The sequence below is a fragment of the Anser cygnoides genome, chromosome 1, assembly GCF_040182565.1.
Source record: "Anser cygnoides isolate HZ-2024a breed goose chromosome 1, Taihu_goose_T2T_genome, whole genome shotgun sequence".
NCBI lineage: Eukaryota > Metazoa > Chordata > Aves > Anseriformes > Anatidae > Anser > Anser cygnoides.
In genome coordinates this window covers 141,976,968-141,997,156 of record NC_089873.1, presented here as the reverse complement: position 1 = coordinate 141,997,156, position 20,189 = coordinate 141,976,968, and the positions used below count along the sequence as shown (strand labels likewise).

Here is a 20,189-nt window from a genome sequence, read left to right as displayed (position 1 = left end):
CATTTTACAAACAGAAATTAAATGTAGGAAGCTGATGGTTGAGCTTTTTCTGATAAAATGGGTGTTGCCACTTGTGGTGTGTAACGGAAACCGTGGAGCTGGTGGCTGATGCCGTTGACTCTGCTCTTCACAGTCAGATAAAAAGTTGCACAGCAGGTTGATTTACATTCTGCAGGAATGGCCTAAGAGTAATGAGGCTCTTGCACCTCGGCTTTTGATAATTCCTGCGCTGGTCTAGACCTTCCACAGAGTGTTTGCTTCCTTGTTACAGAAGAGATCAGTGTGAAAGTTGTCATTGTACCACGAAACCTTAACCTGTTTGAAATACAAAAGGAACCATGGCTCCCTGTGGCACTGTAGCATCACAAACTAATGTTGAATAATACTGATGAAGAGTAGTGCAATGGAAAAAAAATATGTATGTGTAATTAACCCATTGATTTGAGAAAGTTAAACCAAAGTGTTAACTTCAGCACTGAATATTTTGTACTTTTTTTTGTGAAAAGCACAATCTTTCAGCTTCTTATTCAAGTGATACATTCCGATGGCTTTAATCAAGTCTAACTCGAAACCAAGTAGCGCCTTCTCTAACCTTGTGAAAACATGTTTCTTGCTGCTTTTACGCCATTCCTTTTCTTTTACAGCTTAATTTGCCATGATTGAAATTCTGAGCTGTTGAAATACATTAGTTGCTGTAGCGTTTGCACACGACATAAAATCAAACGTGTCACCTCCACCCTACCCCCGCCGTCAGGATTTTTAACCTTGTACTTGTTTTTATTCAGGTAGAAGTTAAGTCTGGGGAACAACGACAGAAAATGATAGGCTGATTCCATGTTAGAATTGGGATCAAAGTAATTTCAGGTGTCCAGCTAGGGTTGAATTTTTAATTGCTCTAATGCTGTAATTATAGCATGATTGCCGTCTCTAAACCGGAGTACCTGACTCTGTGTTTTTCCAAGTACAGCCCTGTCTGTGTCTATTGTAATCCTTCTGCTAGCTAGTATTTAACTCTGTCATCAATATTTTCCAAATTACAGTTATTTAAAACTTACAGATACTTCCAGAACAAAAAGGACCAAACTCTCACCTTATTCTCGGTTCTTAACCAAGACTTTTTGATTTCATGGCTTCAATCAGGAGGTCCCTCAGCTCTGGGCGCCGTGGGAGGCACTGGCTGGCTTTGGTTCCAGCTGTGTATTTAACAGTGCGTACTGTTAACAACATGGTTCAGTTGTGTAATGAGAGCTGGAGAAGGGAAGTGCAAGCTGATTTGGGATTAATTCATTTTTAAGTTTTCTAATATGAGTTACATCATGAATTCAGGGAATAACATGAGTAACCTTTGAATAAAACTTTATTTAAGATATAGCTGCAACTCTAGCTGTTAAAGCAGAGAGTTGATGTGGGGGCATCAGATATGCAAAAGATTAAAAAAAAAAAGAAGTAAAAGTGTAGGATGCAGATTCAGTTAATGAGTGGCTGTTACCAAGATGTGAGTGACTGGTAGTCATTCAGGCTTTCTCTGATCCTAATTGATTTGGAAATTGGTTAACTGTTTGTGCGCACTGGTTTGGATAATAAACTTGTTCAACAAAATGTTTTTCCTGTGGGCTTTTATGCAGACTTTTTCTTCTTTCAAATTCCTTTCCAGTTTTGACCTGTCAGATCAACAGCAAGGAAAATCGAGGACCCCACTTTCATAAAATTCTGTTATGGTAGAGAACACCCTTTTAGTAAATTGGGTTAGAAGTTCAGTAGCTTATCAAAAGGTGGTTTGCAGAGAAATATATATATCACAGTATCACAGATTTCTAGGTTGGAAGAGACCTCAAGATCATCGAGTCCAACCTCCGACCTAACACTAAGTACTCCACTAAACCATATCGCTAAGCTCTACATCTAAACGTCTTTTAAAGACCTCCAGGGATGGTGACTCCACCACCTCCCTGGGCAGCCCGTTCCAATGCTTAATAACCCTTTCGGTAAAGAAGTACTTCCTAACATCCAACCTAAAACTCCCCTGTCACAACTTTCGCCCATTCCCCCTCGTCCTGTCACCAGGCACGTAGGAGAACAGACCAACCCCCACCTCTTTACAGCCTCCTTTAAGGTAACTGTAGAGAGCGATAAGGTCGCCCCTGAGCCTCCTCTTCTCCAGGCTGAACAAGCCCAGCTCCCTCAGCCGCTCCTCGTAAGACTTGTTCTCCAGACCCCTCACCAGCTTGGTCGCCCTTCTCTGGACTCGCTCGAGCACCTCCATGTCCTTCCTGTAGCGAGGGGCCCAAAACTGAACACAGTACTCGAGGTGCGGCCTCACCAGAGCCGAGTAGAGGGGCACAATCACCTCCCTAGACCTGCTGGCCACACTGCTTCTTATGCAGGCCAGGATGCTGTTGGCCTTCTTGGCCACCTGAGCACACTGCTGGCTCATATTCAGCCGACTATCAACCAATACTCCCAGGTCCTTCTCTGCCAGGCAGCTTTCCAGCCACTCATCTCCCAGCCTGTAGCGCTGCTTGGGGTTGTTGCGCCCCAGGTGCAGGACCCGGCACTTGGCCTTGTTGAACTTCATACAGTTGACCTCAGCCCATCGCTCCAGCCTATCCAGATCCTCCTGCAGAGCCTTCCTGCCCTCGAGCAGATCGACACACGCACTTAGCTTGGTGTCATCTGCAAACTTACTGAGGGTGCACTGGACGCCCTCATCCAGATCATCGATAAAGATATTAAAGAGGGCCGGCCCCAGTACCGAGCCCTGGGGGACACCACTAGTGACCGGCCTCCAACCAGATTTGACTCCATTCACAACTCTCTGGGCCCGGCCATCCAGCCAGTTTCTAACCCAGCGAAGTGTACGCCAGTCCAAGCCCTGAGCAGCCAGTTTCTTGAGGAGAATGTTGTGGGGAACTGTGTCAAAAGCCTTAATTATATATTATATATAATTATATATTATATATATAATATTTATTTTTAAAACCAAATCAGTAACACCCCACAAATTTGAGACCGCTTGACAGCATGCATATTTTGATCAGGTGTCTCAATATGAGTATATGCACTTGTCTGTAGAAAGTAGCTGGACATCTTGGGTGATTGAGGTCTGAAGAGGAATACGAGATGTCACAGATGACTTCTTCTAGTCCAGCTGACTGAAAGGGGTTGAATTACCTAAAGGTAATTACATTTGTTTACACTGCCAGCAAATCTCCCTAAGTACTTCAGGTGAAAGGGTTGTCCCCTGTTCTCTTGTGTCAGGTGGGAAAGAACGGTGTTGTACCAGGGATAGTTTGTGGTATTATATTTAATGGAGAAATTGCAATACCACACAAATTGTTATAAAGCCACTCTCTGCTGGAACTACATAAGCAGTTATGGCTTCTTCTCTATGTCTGGTTAGAAAGCAGAACAACCAGCTATTCTGTAGTTTTAAGATGCTGTTTTTATATTGGTAGCAATAACGTGTATGAACTCAAGGATGGAAACAAACCTAACAGGATGCAGTGCCTGCTTAGCATATTTCTGCAGAAATGTAGAGTGCAATGATTTGGTTTAACATATAAAAATAAAAAGCATGCAATGGGCGTGCTTTCAGCTCAGGTGCTTCAGTCCCTCAGCACTGCCAGGAGTGCAGTCTGGGGATCAACCCGTCCTGTATCTGAGTGTTTCAGTGCTCCGATCCTGACGCCTGCCCCGACAGGAGCTCCATGTTGCTTAAGCAGCAGTAGTTCTGCAGGACATTTTAGTCAGAGTTGTAGCGTGGCTTTTTAATTAGTAGTTAATCTGAAAAATAATCACGACATAATGAGCTTTGTAACAGCTGTCCCTGCAAATTGCGTTTTTGAGGCAATGCTGTGACATTGCTATTGACCACTTCCCGGTTTTGGTTGTATGCTTTGAGTCTCATGCAAGACAAGCAGGAACTGTTGAAGTGGAGGTTTTTGATGAAGGCTGTTTAAAGGGAATGTATTGTTTTTTTTCTGACACTGTGAAGAGTTAATATCCAAATTACATAAAATCAATGGATTGCATGCTCATCTGAGCTCCTATTAATTTCTTAAACTGAACTTTTTGAGCTATATATATACCTAAAGCAGAAGTTAGAATATTTTTCCTTGGTCTGCTTTGCCTTTTGGGAACAGACTCTCTGAAGCTCATATTTATTCCTTACTGTTTCTGTTCGGGGTTAGAGAGGTGTTAAGTGCTGATTGCTTATTGTGGAACTGATTTAGCAAATGATTTCAGTGACCTTTTTATATCACTTTCCCTTTAAAGAAGAAATGCCAGCAGAGCTGACAGTGCTTCTTAGCACTGGGGGGTTTATTTATTTATTTATTAAAAAAAAAAAAAAGCTGGAACATTAAAACCTTTGAGGATTAATTTGTCTATAGAGTCCTGGGCACTGTTGTTTACTAGGCAAAGGAGAGTGAATGCTATTAGATGAACAGTCAGGGCAGGAGAAAGCAATTGCAAATGTGAGATTTATTATTTTTTTTTCCATCACTGTAGCTTGCTTTTCTTTCTTTTTAAAGGAAGACCAGATCAAGTGCTGCCAATTACTCTTCTCAAGCAAATCATGTGTTTAATTATCCTCATTGTCTGAAGCCAATGCACAGACAGAACACCATATGCTTCTGTTGACTTGACCTCCTTAGTTGTGGTTGCCTGAGTTTTCTGATATGTTATTCTTTCTATTCCTTGCGTCTGAAGTAACGTTCAGAGCCTCTGTCAGCCCTCATCAGTTGACATTTGAGAGTGGTGTCGTAGCAGGTTTTATACCTGTATGGGAAATCTTCTAAATTGACCTTTCTGGTTTGATGATTTGTATATAGAGGCAAAGGTGAGCCTTTGCAGCTGGAGACATTTAAAGCTGTTCCTGGCTTCTACATTCAGCTTTTAAAATACCCCTTCAGTAAAACATTCATTAGTTCTCACAATTCTAGTTTGGCTTTTTTTTTTTTTGGTTTTCTGATTGCTCAGGATAGTTTTTTCTCCAGGAAAATGTTTTATTCTGGAGTTTTTTTAAAAACAACCTGCCTGAAATACTACTTTATGCCTCCTTTCTGATGTGCAAGTTGCAGCATTTTTAGTATCTTTAAAATACAAAAATATTTTAATTAAAGACACCAAAAATGGGGTTCTGAAGATTTCAGCTATCTTGCTTTCCCATTTTTTCTGCTTCATGTAAGTGGGATTTCTGAGAAAGTAGGGGTGTTTTTACTACTTCAGAAGAATGTTTAGAAGTAAATTGATTCTGAAGTTTGCATTTCAGAGTGGAAAAGCTTTACCAGGTTGTATTACAAATGTTTATATTCAGATTGCTTTAAAAATTTTAGTAAAAACATCTTCAGCTCCTGCTGCAAAGGAATGTTTAAACAAAAGTATCTGGATGTTGATTGGATCGGGCCCTGGTATTTTCAAAGCAAGCACTTGAGACTTGTGCTAGTGCTTTTAGGATCAGAACAGAAAACATCATTTGTTTACACAGAGCCTGGAAGTGCGATATGTGAAAAAGCTACAATGGAAAAAATAATAATTCTGGTGGTTTTTTGTTTGGTTAGTTTTTAAGTTAGGAAAAGCTGCAGAACCTTCTCTTAAAAAATAAGGTGCTCTTCACAGGGCAAGCTACTTGAAAAAGCATTTTTTAAAATACTTCTTTGTGAAAAACAAGGGCAATAAACAGTAATTCTACCTGATTGCTTGGGTAGATTGAAATACAAGGTTGCTAAAATGATCTGCCAGTTTGAGTAACAAGATTACAGATAAGAGAATGATTCGATCACTTGTTTTCTGAGATTCTGGCTTTTGTTCCATGAAGCATGAATTACTATTTTTTGTGATTAGTAGGATTACCCTACTTTACAGTCTTTAATTCCACAGAATAATATATTTTTAAAACAATTACATACTCTGTAGTCATGTCAGAATAATAACTTTATCCTGGTTTACGTATGACTTAAACAAAAAGGGCCCAGGATGAAGCGTTCAGATAGGGCTGATGAAATTTGACCTTGAGCAGTTTTCTTAACAGCTTTTATTTATAGCATGTCTGTTGTTAGCATTTACAGTATACTGCTTTATTCTATGATTTGCATGGTTGATTACTTTTCTGCTTCAGATTTTATAACTCATCATAACTTGCTTATAAAAGGTTTTCATTTCACTTTAGGAACAAGGAAGCTAATTAGCTTATGGGGAGTAGTCATCTGTGATAATGTATTGTAACATTTCAAGGACACCATTTATCAACGTTTAGGCAGTTTCAAGACAGAAATTCAGAATCTGATTTGTAAACACACTTGATTTAATTTTTTGGGCCAATTTTTTCGAGACCTTCTTTGATCATCACTTAGTTTGACATTTTGGTTACAAATATGATTTGTACCTACATACAGTTTTTCAACACCCGATCATTACCTCAGCTTGTTACAACATTTCACCTCTTTTTTTTTTTTTTTATAAGCCTAAATGGCATGGGTGGTTTCTGGAACCTCTTTAATGTCTCTTTTGTATGGACAGAGCTTTTTGGCCACGTCTCTCTGGTTGGTCTGATGTTTCCTCTCCTCAGCTGCAATGCTTTCGCCTGCTTCATGGGTATCATCTGAGCGCTGGAGTCACTGCTAAAGGGCAACCAAAGTGATGTATTGTATTTTCTCAGTCAACACCACTCTGTATTTCTTGTCTGTGTATCTTGGGTGCTGGGTGGTTGTACAGTGACAGTGAGAGCAGGATTTTGTATCACAGTATTGAGTATTTGTATTTACATTTAAGTTTTGCAAAACCCACGTGAAATAGGAAGTCTTTGTCAAAAAAAGGTGTCAGCGTTAAGATGTTGAAAATCATCATCAAAATAAATGCCAGCGTAGTAAGAAGAATTTTGTTTGACTTGCTGGAGGAATTCAGGCTTTCTTTTTTTGACTGACATTGAAAATAATTTAGTCTGCCATGCATTAGCATAGCAGGATTTCAATTTAAAGAATATCTGTGTGTGAGGGACAAAGAGGAAGTAGAGATGTGATAGCTTGTAAGCTGCTTGGATATTATAGATCAAGCATGGTCTAAAAAAAATAAATTGCACGCATCCCTGTGGGAGTGAAGTGCAGGTCAGTGCAGGTATTGTCATCACGTAGCGGATACTGATTTCCTTGATACCATGATCTGATGGATCACGTAAAGCATCTCAGCGAGTTTCAGGGGATGTGCAGAACTTCTTTTTTTTACACCTTATGTAACAGAAACAAAGAGACTTTCTTGTAATAGATGTGCCAGATGGAATTGCCTGGCGTGTTGACAAGTCCCAAACTCACCGAGGAGCAACATGCCGTTTGTGCTCCTGCCGACCCTACAGAAACCGCGGGGTGGGAGCTCTCTGTCCATTAAGCTTTCTAGTTTGTATCAACTTGTAAATTGATCAATGTTCTTCCTGCAAGCGTAAGAGGAATTAATTCATGAAGCTTGTTGCTGACTTGGCATAACAGTAACTGCTGCTTTATTTTTGTAATGGCAGTGAGTTGTAGAGTAACTTGGTAGTGAGTGCCTGAATTACTGTTTACTACAGCGTGCTACCACAGATTCACTTATTTACTGGCATTTCCATAATTTTTCAACAGAGCGCATACAGAAAAATATGATGTTTGCTGTGGAACCCTTTGACTTGTAGCACCTCAGCTGAAAGATTTGGTTTTGTTTTGTCAGGAGGCGCAGGCTGTTTTGCTTTTGGGTGAGGCGCTGAGAAGGAACCCAAGGGCTGGAAGAGGAAAACTGGAAGGGTTATCACTAGGGTGGGCCATGAACTTGAGCGTTGCTGGATTTGGTAGTGTTGCCAGCGAGACGCTGTTTGTTTGAATAACATTTTGAGTATCCCCCTGTTGGATAGAGGAAAGATCCTGCCCCATCAGGTGCCTGTTCTTGCTCCTACCCGTTTTACTAATCGAATATTTGTGTGCAGTGCTTTGTTGCCAGCCAAAGCCTTTTGTCGGTGTGTCAGAAGGCAGTCATTCTTCCTGTTCCCATTTAGTGAACAAAGGGTCTGAGAGGTTTCAAGAGTTCAGTATGGTAAGAGCAGGAAATATAAATCAGGCCTACAGTGTGGCAAAACGAAGCCTTCTGTACTTGCTGTCTTTTATGCGTGCCAGGTCCGTGGCTGGTTATCTTTTTCTCTGTGAGGCAGATCCATTAGCGGGGTGTTTAGCTGATTTGCAGACTGAGGGAAGACTCGACTGCCTGCTGTTGATATGGAAAGGTCGTGCAGCTTTTTGTGATTTTTGTCGTCTGGTGCATCTGCCTTTGGAGACAAGCAGCTGTACCACCATAGAGCTCTTGACCAAATTACAGCTTGCTTTTTTTTTTTTTTTTTTTTTAAATACAGTCACCTTAGTTCAATATGTCCTATTTCCAGTTGTGGAAATGGCCTGTGATTTAACATATTTGTGAACCTGCTTGATTGATTAGACAAATAACAGCTTGCAAAGCTTTCCTGCTGCTTTTCATGTTGTAGGTAGTGCTCCCTTTAGCACACAGTAAAAGGCTTTCCTTGAGGAAGGATTGCAATACTGACTGAGAATTGCTGAAACACGCCTGGGGATTGTAAGGGTCTTCATGCAATTCTGCTTTCCCCAGTCTCCCCTTTCCTGGTCTCACTGCCACCCCAAAAAGAAGAGGTGGCATACTGACATGCAGTCATAGATCTTTTGTTCTTGTAGAGCAGCAGGGTTTTCACTGGAGCCACTGGCTATCAGAGCACGCCTGTTGCAGGCTAGATGGAATAAAGCTTTGCAGAGATTGTCAGGAAAGCAAACTCCCATTTTTAGATGGTTTCTGGCTCCTTGTCCAGTATTTTACTCATTCTTTTTGAAAGAGATGCTGTCAGAGGCACCAAACAACTTGGATTTTCATAGTGCTTGTATCTCCTTTCTCCAGTGCAACATTAACAAAGGTGGTGTATGCACATCATCTAAATATGTACTGTTCTTTGTATCTCCTCTGCTACTGCCAAAGATATGTGAACAAAATCTGAATTCTCATTTCAGCAGACGTGCAGCTTTGGTCTTGTACTTGCATGCTCTCAAAAATACTAAATTGCAACCACAACCTGACTGTTGGATCAAGCAGTTCTACAGACTTCTGAATAGTGAATTGGGTATGTTCCAGCGATTGTTGCTTTAATAATACCAGGGTTTTGACCAGGAATCCTATTCAACTGTACTTTCAGTGTTTTAAGATTTATGCCAACGTATATATGGGTTTTAATATATGGGTTTCAAGTGTGCATTGTGATTGAAGGTTAGGTGCATAGGTTCTTTCTTCAATACTGACCATCTCTGTTTCCTTTTTCAGTGGTTTACGGCAAACAAAAAGGCAGTCACGGCAGAATTTTGCTGATGCTATAGGTGTCCGTACTCCACTCTTGACAGTTTAAAAGTGTACCCAAAGTAATTCCCTCACTAACATTTTTAGAAAAGTGTGTTTTTTGTTTGCCTTTTTTTTTTTTAATGTGAAAACTAACACAAAAAAACTAAGAGTTGTTGATGGTTGTAAGAGCACTGAAGTTAAATATCCATAGAATTGCTTAACTTGTGTTCCCAGGATGTTTTCACTATCTCAGTAGGCTCAGTATGTTTTCTATTTGAAATTACAATACACCGAGCATTCTGCCAGTAAAGGTAATTTACCTACAATTCATGCTTTAGCTATTTTAGTGCTGAGATAATCAGCAAAATGCTTTTGTAAATTCCAAGTATAGGATATTTTCTTGTTCCTTTACTTTGATACTATTTTTTTTTAATCCAAAGGGAGAGCTCACTTTGCTCTTAAAAATCATGTGTTGAAGCACACAAACAGATTGTAAGTGTAGTATGGAAAACAAAATGAAGAAACTAGATGTATGATAAGATATTCAGAAATTCCATGTTGAGTTTAGAAAATTGGCATGTGGTTTAAAACTTGGCTTATGAGCTGTCTAAATTTGGTGCAAAAATCAAATGATGTAATCAAGAATGTGGCAAATAGGAGAATCGATTGAGTTTGTTACTTGGGGTAATGTTGTCTTGTGGGGATGACTACTTTTCACAGTAGTTTAATAGGAGAACCATAAATAACCCAGAGAAGGAAGAGTAGGCCAAGAACTGCAATTCCATCTCTGGCCAGAAACTTGCAAACCTTCGCAGTTCATAGAATCAGTTTGATTTGCATTTTTAATTTTCAAAATATTTCATCAACGTTTGAGTGAGCTTGTCTGAATTCTAGGTTAGCATATTTAGAAGAACATCTTGCAACAAGGGAAAAAAAAAAGTTGAGAAAACAAACTACAGAATGAGTTGAAATAGTGTTAATTTTCCAAGAAACGCACAGCATCAAGCCAGCTAAAATATTTAAGTTTTAGCTTCTGGGGTTTTGCTGAAAGTACTAGAGTTTAAAAGAAAATGATGAAGAATTAATGCTTTCAGTTCTCAAGTAATTTCTTAACAAGAGTATTCTTATTTGAAGTGTAAGGGCCAGTTATTTTTATTTGGTCTTTTTGGCTTCCAGAACAAAGTATGGAAAAGCATCACCTTCTCATTTCAATGTAAAATAGTATAGCATTCTAAAAATTATGACTATATGCTCAAGCTATTGGAGACTAAACATTTTACATTTGCTACCACTGCTGTTAAAGAGGGATGTTTTGTCAGAGATCAGATGTGTTTTGGGGTTCTTCCATCAGCTATGTAAGGCCAATAACTGACTGTCTGAATTCCTTCCTCTGTTTTGTTAAATGATTCTAGGTTTCAACATTAGAAGAAAAAAGTCATAATATTCTAGAAACACAAATATATTCTTTCAGAACAGTAATCGCTGGTCTCTGTGACTGTTTACTTTGTGGTTTTAGGTTCAGAATTTTTCTTTTCACCATAACAGCAATGGAAAAAGTGGTTTGATTCTTTTTGACAGAAAATCAATTCATTTTTTTAAAGTTTTAGAGAAACCTTTGAACAATAAAATATTAAATGGTCAAATGTCTTTTGAAAATGTTGGCTACACTATTGACTTTGTGTGCATATATATATATATATATATATATACACACACATACACAATACTTGTAAGTCAGCTTGCCATACATAAACATTTCAGAAAGACTGCCCTGAATTTCTGGAGAAACTTGTACAGTCATTTGCAAATTTTCATTCCCTCCTCCTTGTGAGGAAAGAGGTGAGGTTTAAAATACAGGAGAGACTCTACATAATACAGTAACGTGTGTCTTCACCTCAAACCCATAATTTTTTGATGAAAAGATTTTACTTATGTTCGTGTAAATAGAAGTGAAGGGAAAAAGCTGTCAAATGAATTCATATTTTGGAGAGGGGAAAGAAAAAAAAATACCAAACTTGAGCTAAGTCAAAGTTTAAATAAAAATAAGACCTTAAAGTTAGTTTTGTAGACTTATGCCTAAGTATTTAGGAGTGAGATTTGATTTATTTATTTTCTTTCAGAGTTTTTTGAGTATTTAGAAACTCCTCCTGCCTTAAGGGACATTTACTTTTCCAGAGTTGGGAGGGGTGGGACCACCGAAGGTGGTACTGTAAGAGCCCGAGCAGTATTTTCTCCTTCACAAGTGCCTTTCAGTATGAAATCATATTCGGTGTTGCTGCAGTTGTGTGGTTGTGTTTTTTTGTTGTTTAACTAGGTATCTGAGCAGTTGATTTAGGTTTTGAAGTACTGCAAGTATACCTTTTAAAGAAACTGCTAAGTGCTGTTAGAAACTTAAATTTAATTCATTTTATTTCAAATCACAGCCAGTCATATTGTAAAACAAGTACTAAAAGACCAACTTACACGTTAATCTCCAAGTACACAAAAAGAATAACGCATCTTTACTAGTATTAGAGATGTGAATGTTTTGTATTACCGCAGTTCTTGCAAAGAATGAATTTTACTTCATTTTGCATAAATAAGTAGAAAAATTCTTATAGGTTAGTGGACTTAAAATATGATTACGTACATCTTGTTAGCATTTTCTGATTTTACTTGGCTCAATAATATTGTAACCTAACAAAAGCAGTAATACGTTTTTAAAGGATGTATTTCAGGAGTTTACATGTCTTTTAGAGCAGCCTCCTTAACCCAGATGTGTCTGGTTGAAGAAATTGTGCGAAGTCGACTACTTTGAACCAATTAATTGGTATTTCTTAAAGAAATTCACTTTTGAGGTCTGAAGTAATATAAATGTAATACCAGTACAGCACACTGGGAGACCCAGAACTACTTGCTAATACTTATATTGGGAACAATTTCATGGTGCCACAGCTAGAAGCCTGAATTCTCAATGGTCTTTGCTCAAGAACTGCTGTGATAAGTTATGAAAATAACATTTTACTTCCATTTATATTATTCTAAATTTATTTAAAGAGAAATTAATTTTTTATTTTTGACATTAATTATAATTCGAAGATGTGATAACGACTGCCTCCTTTGAAAGTATCCTGTTTTCGGTAAGCCATTTTTATTGGTAGCGCTTAAAATTGTGATTTTCATTCCTTCACATGATAAAAAGGCCTTTTCATTTAGCTTTTAAGTTTCTCATGGTTTTAGGACTAAGGTTTTTAATTGCTATGGAACAGCAAGGGTCCTGTAATTCTAATTCTTACTACCCACCTGAATTAGGAAGGTAGAAAAATCTTAATTTCTGCATACAGACTGAGTTTAGTAGTAAGACATTACTGATTGTGCAGTATGGATTTTGCTAGGTGGAGGTGGCAGGAAACTATTGCAGTTCTCCACCGACTGACATATTCCTAAAGGAGTTGTTCCCCCTGGACTCTGCTGCTCCTTGGAGCACCGGAATCATCAGAGCGCTGAGCGTGACGCCTTACCTTGGTGTAAGTGCCTGGAGAGCACTGGTCTCTGCCAAAACTTCCTCTTTCAGGCAAAGGAAGGAGGACATGAATTCATCTCGAGGTGCTCTTCTGAACCACAGGGTCGTATTTGTTTTACCTGGAGAAACAAAGACTCTGCCACAGCGGAGTTTAGCCTTTCGGAAGTAGGAAGGTCGTTACTGGTAAAGTTTGTCTGCTATCTTGTACCATAAAGAAAGGCAAGAAGAGAGATCTGATGTGCCAGGCTGCTTTGGAGGCTATCCACTGCTATGGCAGCCCTTAGACATGCTTTGGTGGCTTACCTGGTTTTTCCTGTTTAGACAGAAATTGTCAGGGATCTGTGTAACCTGCCATCACCTGTTCTGGGGAGGGATATCAGTGTATTGGGCTTATGTGGCAACGTTTTGGTAGTGTGGGTGCTGCAGGGGTGGCCTCTGTGAGCAGAGCCCAGCAGCTGCCCCATGTCAGATCAGAGCCAGCTCCCAATGGCTCCAAAAGGGGCCCACCGCTGGCCAGAGCCAGGCCAGGGAGCGACGCTGGGTGGGCCTCTGGGAGAGCAGAGTTAGGGAAAGGGGAAAAACCTGCTGGGCTACAGCAGCTGGGAGAGAGGAGTGAGAAAATGTGAGAGAAGCAGCCCTGCAGCCCCTAAGGTGAGTGCAGCAGGAGGGCAGGAGGTGCTCCAGGCAGGCAGCAGCAGTTCCCCTGCGGCCTGTGGAGAGGCCCCTGGTGGAGCAGGCTGTCCCCCTGCAGCCCACGGGTCCCACACGGAGCAGATCTCCACGCTGCAGCCCGTGGAGGAGCCCCCGGTGGAGCAGGTGGATGTGGCCTGGAGGAGGCTGCGGCCCATGGAGAGCCCCCGCAGGAGCAGGCCCCGGGCCGGAGCTGCAGCCCGTGGAGAGGAGCCCACGCAGGAGCAGGGGTCTGGGGGGAGCTGCCGCCCACCCGTGGGGGACCCGTGCTGGAGCAGTTTGCTCCTGGGGGATGGATGGACCTCGTGGTACGGAGCCGTGTGGGAGCAGTGCTTGAAGAGCTGCTGCCTGTGGGCAGCCCCCGCAGGATCAGTTTGGGAAGGACGGCATCCCGTGGGAGGGACCCCAAGTGAAGCAGGGGCAGAGATGCTTTGTAACCTTACTGTAACTTGTAGACATGTCTCCAAGCAATCTTTGATTTCTTTCGGTTATCATTGGCAAGTAAGAATGCCCTTCTTGCCAGAAATTCCAGAAAACTTTCCTGGCCGTCTCAGTCCTGCTGACTAAAGCAACAGGTCCAGTTTCAAGCAGCAGTCTGGATTCACTTGTCAGTGTGTAAGCATTGCATTGTGCGACAGCATAGCTGTGTTCTGGGTTTGTTGGCACAAAAGCAATAACCATTTGGTTTTAATGAAAAAGGAAAACAAGGTTGGCAAGGGAAGTGTTTTCGAGAGGTAGTGAACTATATTTTTATTTTTCTTTCCTCTACACACAGGGCATTTTAGCTAATTATGTTTTCAAAATACAATCAGAACAGTACATCCCAACTACGAAAGAAGAAATATGTGAATTGAAAGAAGTTGGAGGAAATGCAGCATTATTAACAAGGGAAAACCGTAATTCCTTCATTATTCCATGTATTACTGTAATGCAGCAACAGGAAGAGACTCAAATCGCTTGCAAAACTTCTGCTTCTTTACCCCTGCAATAGGTGACAAACCAAAACAATATCTCTGTGGATGGCAACTGTGTGGTTGCAATATTGATGACAAGATACAAAGTCACTTAAGATACACCGTTCAATATTTGCAGATTGGCTAAAGGAAAGTGATGGTAAGCAGGAGATTTGAGAAATGATCAGTGGGATGAAGGAAAGATGCACAGGACAGAGATGCTTATTTTGGGTAATAAGTGCATAGGCAAGATGTGAACAAATGAGCTGTGGTGTTTCCTTCTCCCTTTTGGTCTTCTTTCGAAGAAGACATGCATTTATTCCGCTCGTTCTTACAACGTATTCAGAGAGGGCTTTCAAGAGACATGACCTGTGCTCTTTTTAAGGCACTGCTCCTGTCATGCTTTTTAAAACAAAGGGTTTGTTTTAAAAACAGGGCATCTGTTCCAAAAAAGGGACTCAGAATTGCCTTGTGGTGTTGAGTAATGGGAGCTTAAAGGTTGCTCCTGTCTGTGGCTGTGGTGATGAGGAGCATATCCCCTAGCGCCTGCCTTGCATCCCTGCCTGGTGCAGTTATTCTTCCCTCTGTATGGTGTGTAAATACTCAGGAAGGTTTGTGCTGGGCTGCGTCCTTGCTGGCTGTATTTCAGGTGCTACATAGCTGAGCAGTCTCTGTCCCTTGTTGGAGCTCTCTGTAGTCATTTGTTGCCCGAAATAACCAGCATCGTTTTTTTTCTCTGTAGAAAAGTTGATTGCATATCAACGGGAATTTCATGCTTTGAAGGAACGTCTTCGTATAGCTGAGCATCGGACTCTGCAACGCTCTTCTGAGCTGAATGCTATCTTGGAGCAGTTCAGGCGTGCAGTAGCAGAAACAAATGGAAGTAAGAATGCACTGAATAATTTTTCAGGTACATACTGTGATTGAGCTTTTTTTTAATAAGTATGGACTATGAATATCTCTCTATTACTATAGAATAAGAAATTAATACCGAGAAATCTGAGTGAAATTGTTCAGTGGTGTGAATAACAAATCTATGTAATATGTTGCATCTGGTGGCTGGTTTTCTTTTCCAATTTCTATTCTTAGCAAGCCACCCACTCTTTATTCTTATGACTTTAGAGAATGAATACTGATTCCATGCTCTGTTTGGAACTTCTGGTTGTTTATTTAGCAGACTTGGACAATAACTTGCCTCACTTTTTAAATAGAGCTTGAAGGGAAAAGTGAGCAAAGTCTTTATGAAAAGGATGAACTTGAATGAATTAAAATATATTTAAAAATCAGATGGATGATTAAAAAGCATACAGGCAACCTGAAGTATTGTTTGTGATTTGTAAAATGTACAAGTAATGCCCTTTTTAATAACTAGTCATTAATTATTAAATTAGTAAAGTCTTCTGTATTTTTTTTATCCATTTCTGAGGCTGATGCTCAAGTTTACTAACAGCTGTGTTTGGCAATGTTAGAGAATGCCTTCACACTAGTCATGAAATTATTAAAGTTACCTTTAAAATCATGCTCTAATTGCTTTAGTTGCTCTGATTATTTTTTTTAGATGGAAAGTGAATAACAAATAAATACAAACTTTCTGGCCAGAAGTCTGATTTGGTCATTTGCAGAAATGTCACTGTATTGGCCTAGTGAGGATAAGAAAAACAAAGATTTTTGCAAATCCAAAAGTTGGATAGTTTTTAAATCTGTTGTCTAGTTGCATTTGTGCAATGTTTTACCATCTTCTATAACTTAAAAAAATTTTTTTTTTTGAGGGTTATGATTGTAGGCCCTTAGTGCTGAGATTAATATTGTTCTGATATTAATAAGAGTTGCTCAGACACTAATGGCCTGTCCAGCCTGAACTGTGTAGTTCCCTGGATCTCCAGGAATGGTACACATAAAGGTTACATTTGACATAGTCTGTGATTCTTGTCTTACTCTTCTGTGTGTATCTTTCTGCTAAAGTAAACAACTATAGAGGAAGTTGTGTAAATTTGATACTGGATTTACAATTGGATTTACAATGTGGTATTACCACATGCATTTCTAAAAGTGAGTTAGCTCGCTTATATGCATGGTAGTCATAGAGAATTACTCTCTTCTGATGCAGTTGAAGTTACTGATTCACATTTTTAACATTTTAGCATCTCTGGATCCCAACTGCCTGTGGAGCATCCTTTTTTTTTTTCCATGTGGAGCCATGACTGGCAATCAGCTGAAGTCTGAATTCCTGAGCTTTGTCACGATTTAGGATTAGATAGATTTTACTAAGTTTAATGTACTTAAGTATACATAATACCTTGTACTATTTGCTGTCTTTGAATCTGGAAGAATTCTGGATTGTTTTATGTAAATCATTATTCATTCATACAAAGAAGGTCATATTTTGAGGGACTTTTAGGCCTTTTTTTTTTTCAGTTGAAACTAAACGAAATGTTAGCAAAAAGAAATGAAAACTTGTATTGGAATCTATCAAAAGTAGCATCTCTACTATGGCATCTATTTTCAAAGCATTTTTCAAGAGCAGAAAGTGCTATGAATTGTTTCATTGCTCCCCCATTAAAAAAAAAAAAAAATCCTCATAGCAAACCGAAAGACAATGAGCAGGCAACCCTTCTGTTTTTGTTGTAGTTATGCTCAGAATCTGAGAGGAGTGACATTTATGGAATTACTTTAGGCACTTCTGTACAACTCAGATTTTCTTGGAAACCTTGAGTCCAGTTTCTCACTTAACCTGTGAACCTTACAATATGAAGTTTTTAAAAGCCCATGTGCTATCATATTGCTTGCTTGAAATGAGAGCTGTTTTCACCCTTGATGTAAGAAAATTAACACATAAGAAACTGTTATTTGCAACTTTATGAGAACCACCTGGGTGTCCTGAGAGGCAGTATTCTCTAGAGAAAGCAAGAAGTATTTTAAATAATCTAGTGGAATAAATTAAATTCACATCAGTGTGTGCTTTATTGCAGAAACACTCAAAATCTTGATTATATATTTAATATTAATTTTGTGTCTATATTTACAATCTATCCAACATGTATTTATAGTTTTGAAAAATTAATTATTTGCAGTAGCATTACTACGTGGTGATGACTCTGTAGGTTTATGTAAAAAATAATCTAGGTAAACAGACCTGCCATTTTGATCTGCTGGAGGGGAAAAAACAAAAACCACTAAATAAATGGAGCATTCTTTACTTTTGTGATTAGGCACTGCAAGTCTTGTGTTATCAGGTGAGTATTAACTGTATCTGGAGGAAACTAATCCTGACGATTGTTTACTTTAAAATTTAAAATGAGAAAAGACTTCCTTTGTACACAAGATACAATGCCTCAGTAAAATGGATCATTTCTTCCTTTTTTTTTCAGTTAAGATCAAGCTGTGAATCTTATATGATTTACCACTGCATAAAACTTTTCATTGTTTGTTTTTCTGCATGGCTGACTTCATGTGTGTTTGCAGATGAGACACTGAAATTGTTAAAAGAACTAACAAGTAAAAAATCTCTTCAAGTGCCAAATATCTATTACCATTTGCCTCATTTGTTGAAAAATGAAGGAAGCCTTCAACCTTCTGTGCAGGTTGGCCTTGGAAGGACAGGAGGTAAGCTGATACAATGTTTGTTTTATGTTTTAAATCTGGAGGAATTTCTAGTTCTTGTAATACAACATACTGCATTGCTTAGTAGATCAAGGACATCTCATTTAACTTGTGTGATATTGATATCTCTCAGAATTCACACTGAATCCAGGATGAAAGGAGTTTGGCTTCAGCTTTGCTCTTTTCTGCATAATCTCAGTCACGCCCCACCCCACGTTAAGCTCCGCATTAAGAAGCATTTAGTTTGGATGAATTTTTGTAACTAAGTAAAAGAGAACAAAGCACAGAAGTGTTACAGTTTCTGAACTGCTAATGGACATACCCCTTGGGCTTTTTCAGATTTGTGTGGCAACCATGCATAGATATAATTATTTTAGAGTTGGTCATAAATTAAAGTATAATTTAGAGTTGGACACACTAAGATAATAAGATAGAATTGCGTCAATAAAATGTGGGCATTGGTTGGAGGGGAAGAAATAAATATTGTGCTGCAATACCATTGATCCCCTTTTCTTTTTAATCCTCCCAAATTCTGAACTTTGGTCATTAGGATAGCTCCATTGAATCCCATTCTTATAGCTCTAGAAAATAGTTAGGCTGAAGCCAAACCAAGCTGGCGTACCTCAAAGCGTATGTATGTGTTTCCAAGCATGAAGGCCCCACCAGTGAATCCGCAGGCATGCCTCTGTGTCAAATGTGTGGGCTCAAGCCATGAGGTTATTTTTCTGACTATAAACACCATTTGTTTCAAAGTTGTTAATCAGGAAGGCAAATGTTCATATTCCTTTATTGTTTTAAGTGAAGCCTGTGTTATATTCCACTGGGAATATATGACAGAAGTTTGAAGTTAGAAAACAGAAACTGGAGTCAGGTTTATTTAATTAAAAAGAGGGAGAAAAATGAGCTTAATTTATTTTCCTATCTTCTCCTTTCCTGATCATGATGCTTTTTGAGTGTTTGTTTTAAAAAATCAGAACTCACTAATGTATAGTTGCTAGGTGAAGCAGGTGGTGTAAGTAAGGATAAACAAAATTTTTAATAGTTGTTTGATTTTATATATTTATGATCTGGTAAATCATTTCACACAGGTGGCTCGGAGCACTGAATGACTTCATGAAGTCTGGTCTATCCTTTTATTGTGTTCCTGTTGTTACCTGTTGTGTTTACAGTAGGGTGCCAGCCCTGTGTGCAGGGTGGGGTGAGGAAGAAAGAAGACTATGGTGAAATTAAGGAACTTAGGAGCTGAATGGCCATCTGGCCAAAGAATTGTAGTATGGGCCAGAGTGCTTTGCATCTGAGGTACTTTTAACAGGGATGAGAGGCTTGAATATGGTATTCTTGGGCTGCCCTGATGACCTGAGCTTGTTTTTCTAGAAGAACCAAAATCTCATGCAAAGGAGGTAAGAATTTTTCACCAGTACAATTTTAAAAGACTTCTGAGGAGTTAAAAATAAATACTTGAGTTGTGAAGAATGATTATGCCAGCTTGAAAATAAAACTAGGTTAGGGAGGTTAATCATTCTGTGAGTCGTGGTGCAGCCTTACCTGATTAATATCGTGGTGGTTGATTATTACCTCTGCAATAGCCTGGCATGTCTAGGATTACATTTTTTTGTTTGTGATGTTTGCTCTGAGCATTGGTGGTGATTATGTTAATCATGTTCCTGTTGATGGGTGTTATATTTTTAAACTATTTTAAATTACTGCTATCTCAACCTTTTAACTCTTTGTGTTTCTTAAGTGATACTTTATTATGAGACAAGCTTTTTGTTTTCACTGTGTATGAAATTACTGAAAGTACATTTCTGTTTTGTTTGATTTCAGTTTCCATTGTAATGGGAATACCTACAGTGAAAAGAAAAGTCAAGTCTTATCTTACAGAAACTCTCCACTCCCTTATTGATAAGCTGTCCCCCGAAGAAAAACTGGATTGTGTTATGGTTGTCTTTATAGGAGAGGTAATCACATAAATATTTTTATATGCTTTCTAACCTGCCTTTAATCACAAGTATTCCTTTCAGGAATTGATGAGGAGCTCCTTTTTCTTTGCAATTTAGACAGATGACTGTCTGTGCCTCGATCTCCTTTACATT

General features: G+C 39.2%; 1 protein-coding gene across 5 annotated transcripts in view; it reads left to right on the top strand.

Annotated features, from left to right (window-relative positions):
- MGAT4A (alpha-1,3-mannosyl-glycoprotein 4-beta-N-acetylglucosaminyltransferase A) overlaps window positions 1–20,189 on the top strand; it is a 77,522-nt gene that overhangs the window by 13,732 nt on the left and 43,601 nt on the right. For 4 of the 5 annotated variants that reach the window (XM_048048142.2, XM_013180697.3, XM_066983935.1 and 1 more), the window contains 3 exons: window positions 15,239–15,406; window positions 17,959–18,099; window positions 19,921–20,054. In XM_048048142.2, coding sequence (XP_047904099.1) covers window positions 15,239–15,406; window positions 17,959–18,099; window positions 19,921–20,054 — 443 coding nt within the window. Of the gene's footprint in view, window positions 1–15,238; window positions 15,407–17,864; window positions 18,100–19,920; window positions 20,055–20,189 lie in introns of those variants that run through there. The other variant, XM_066983946.1, reaches the window with a different exon arrangement.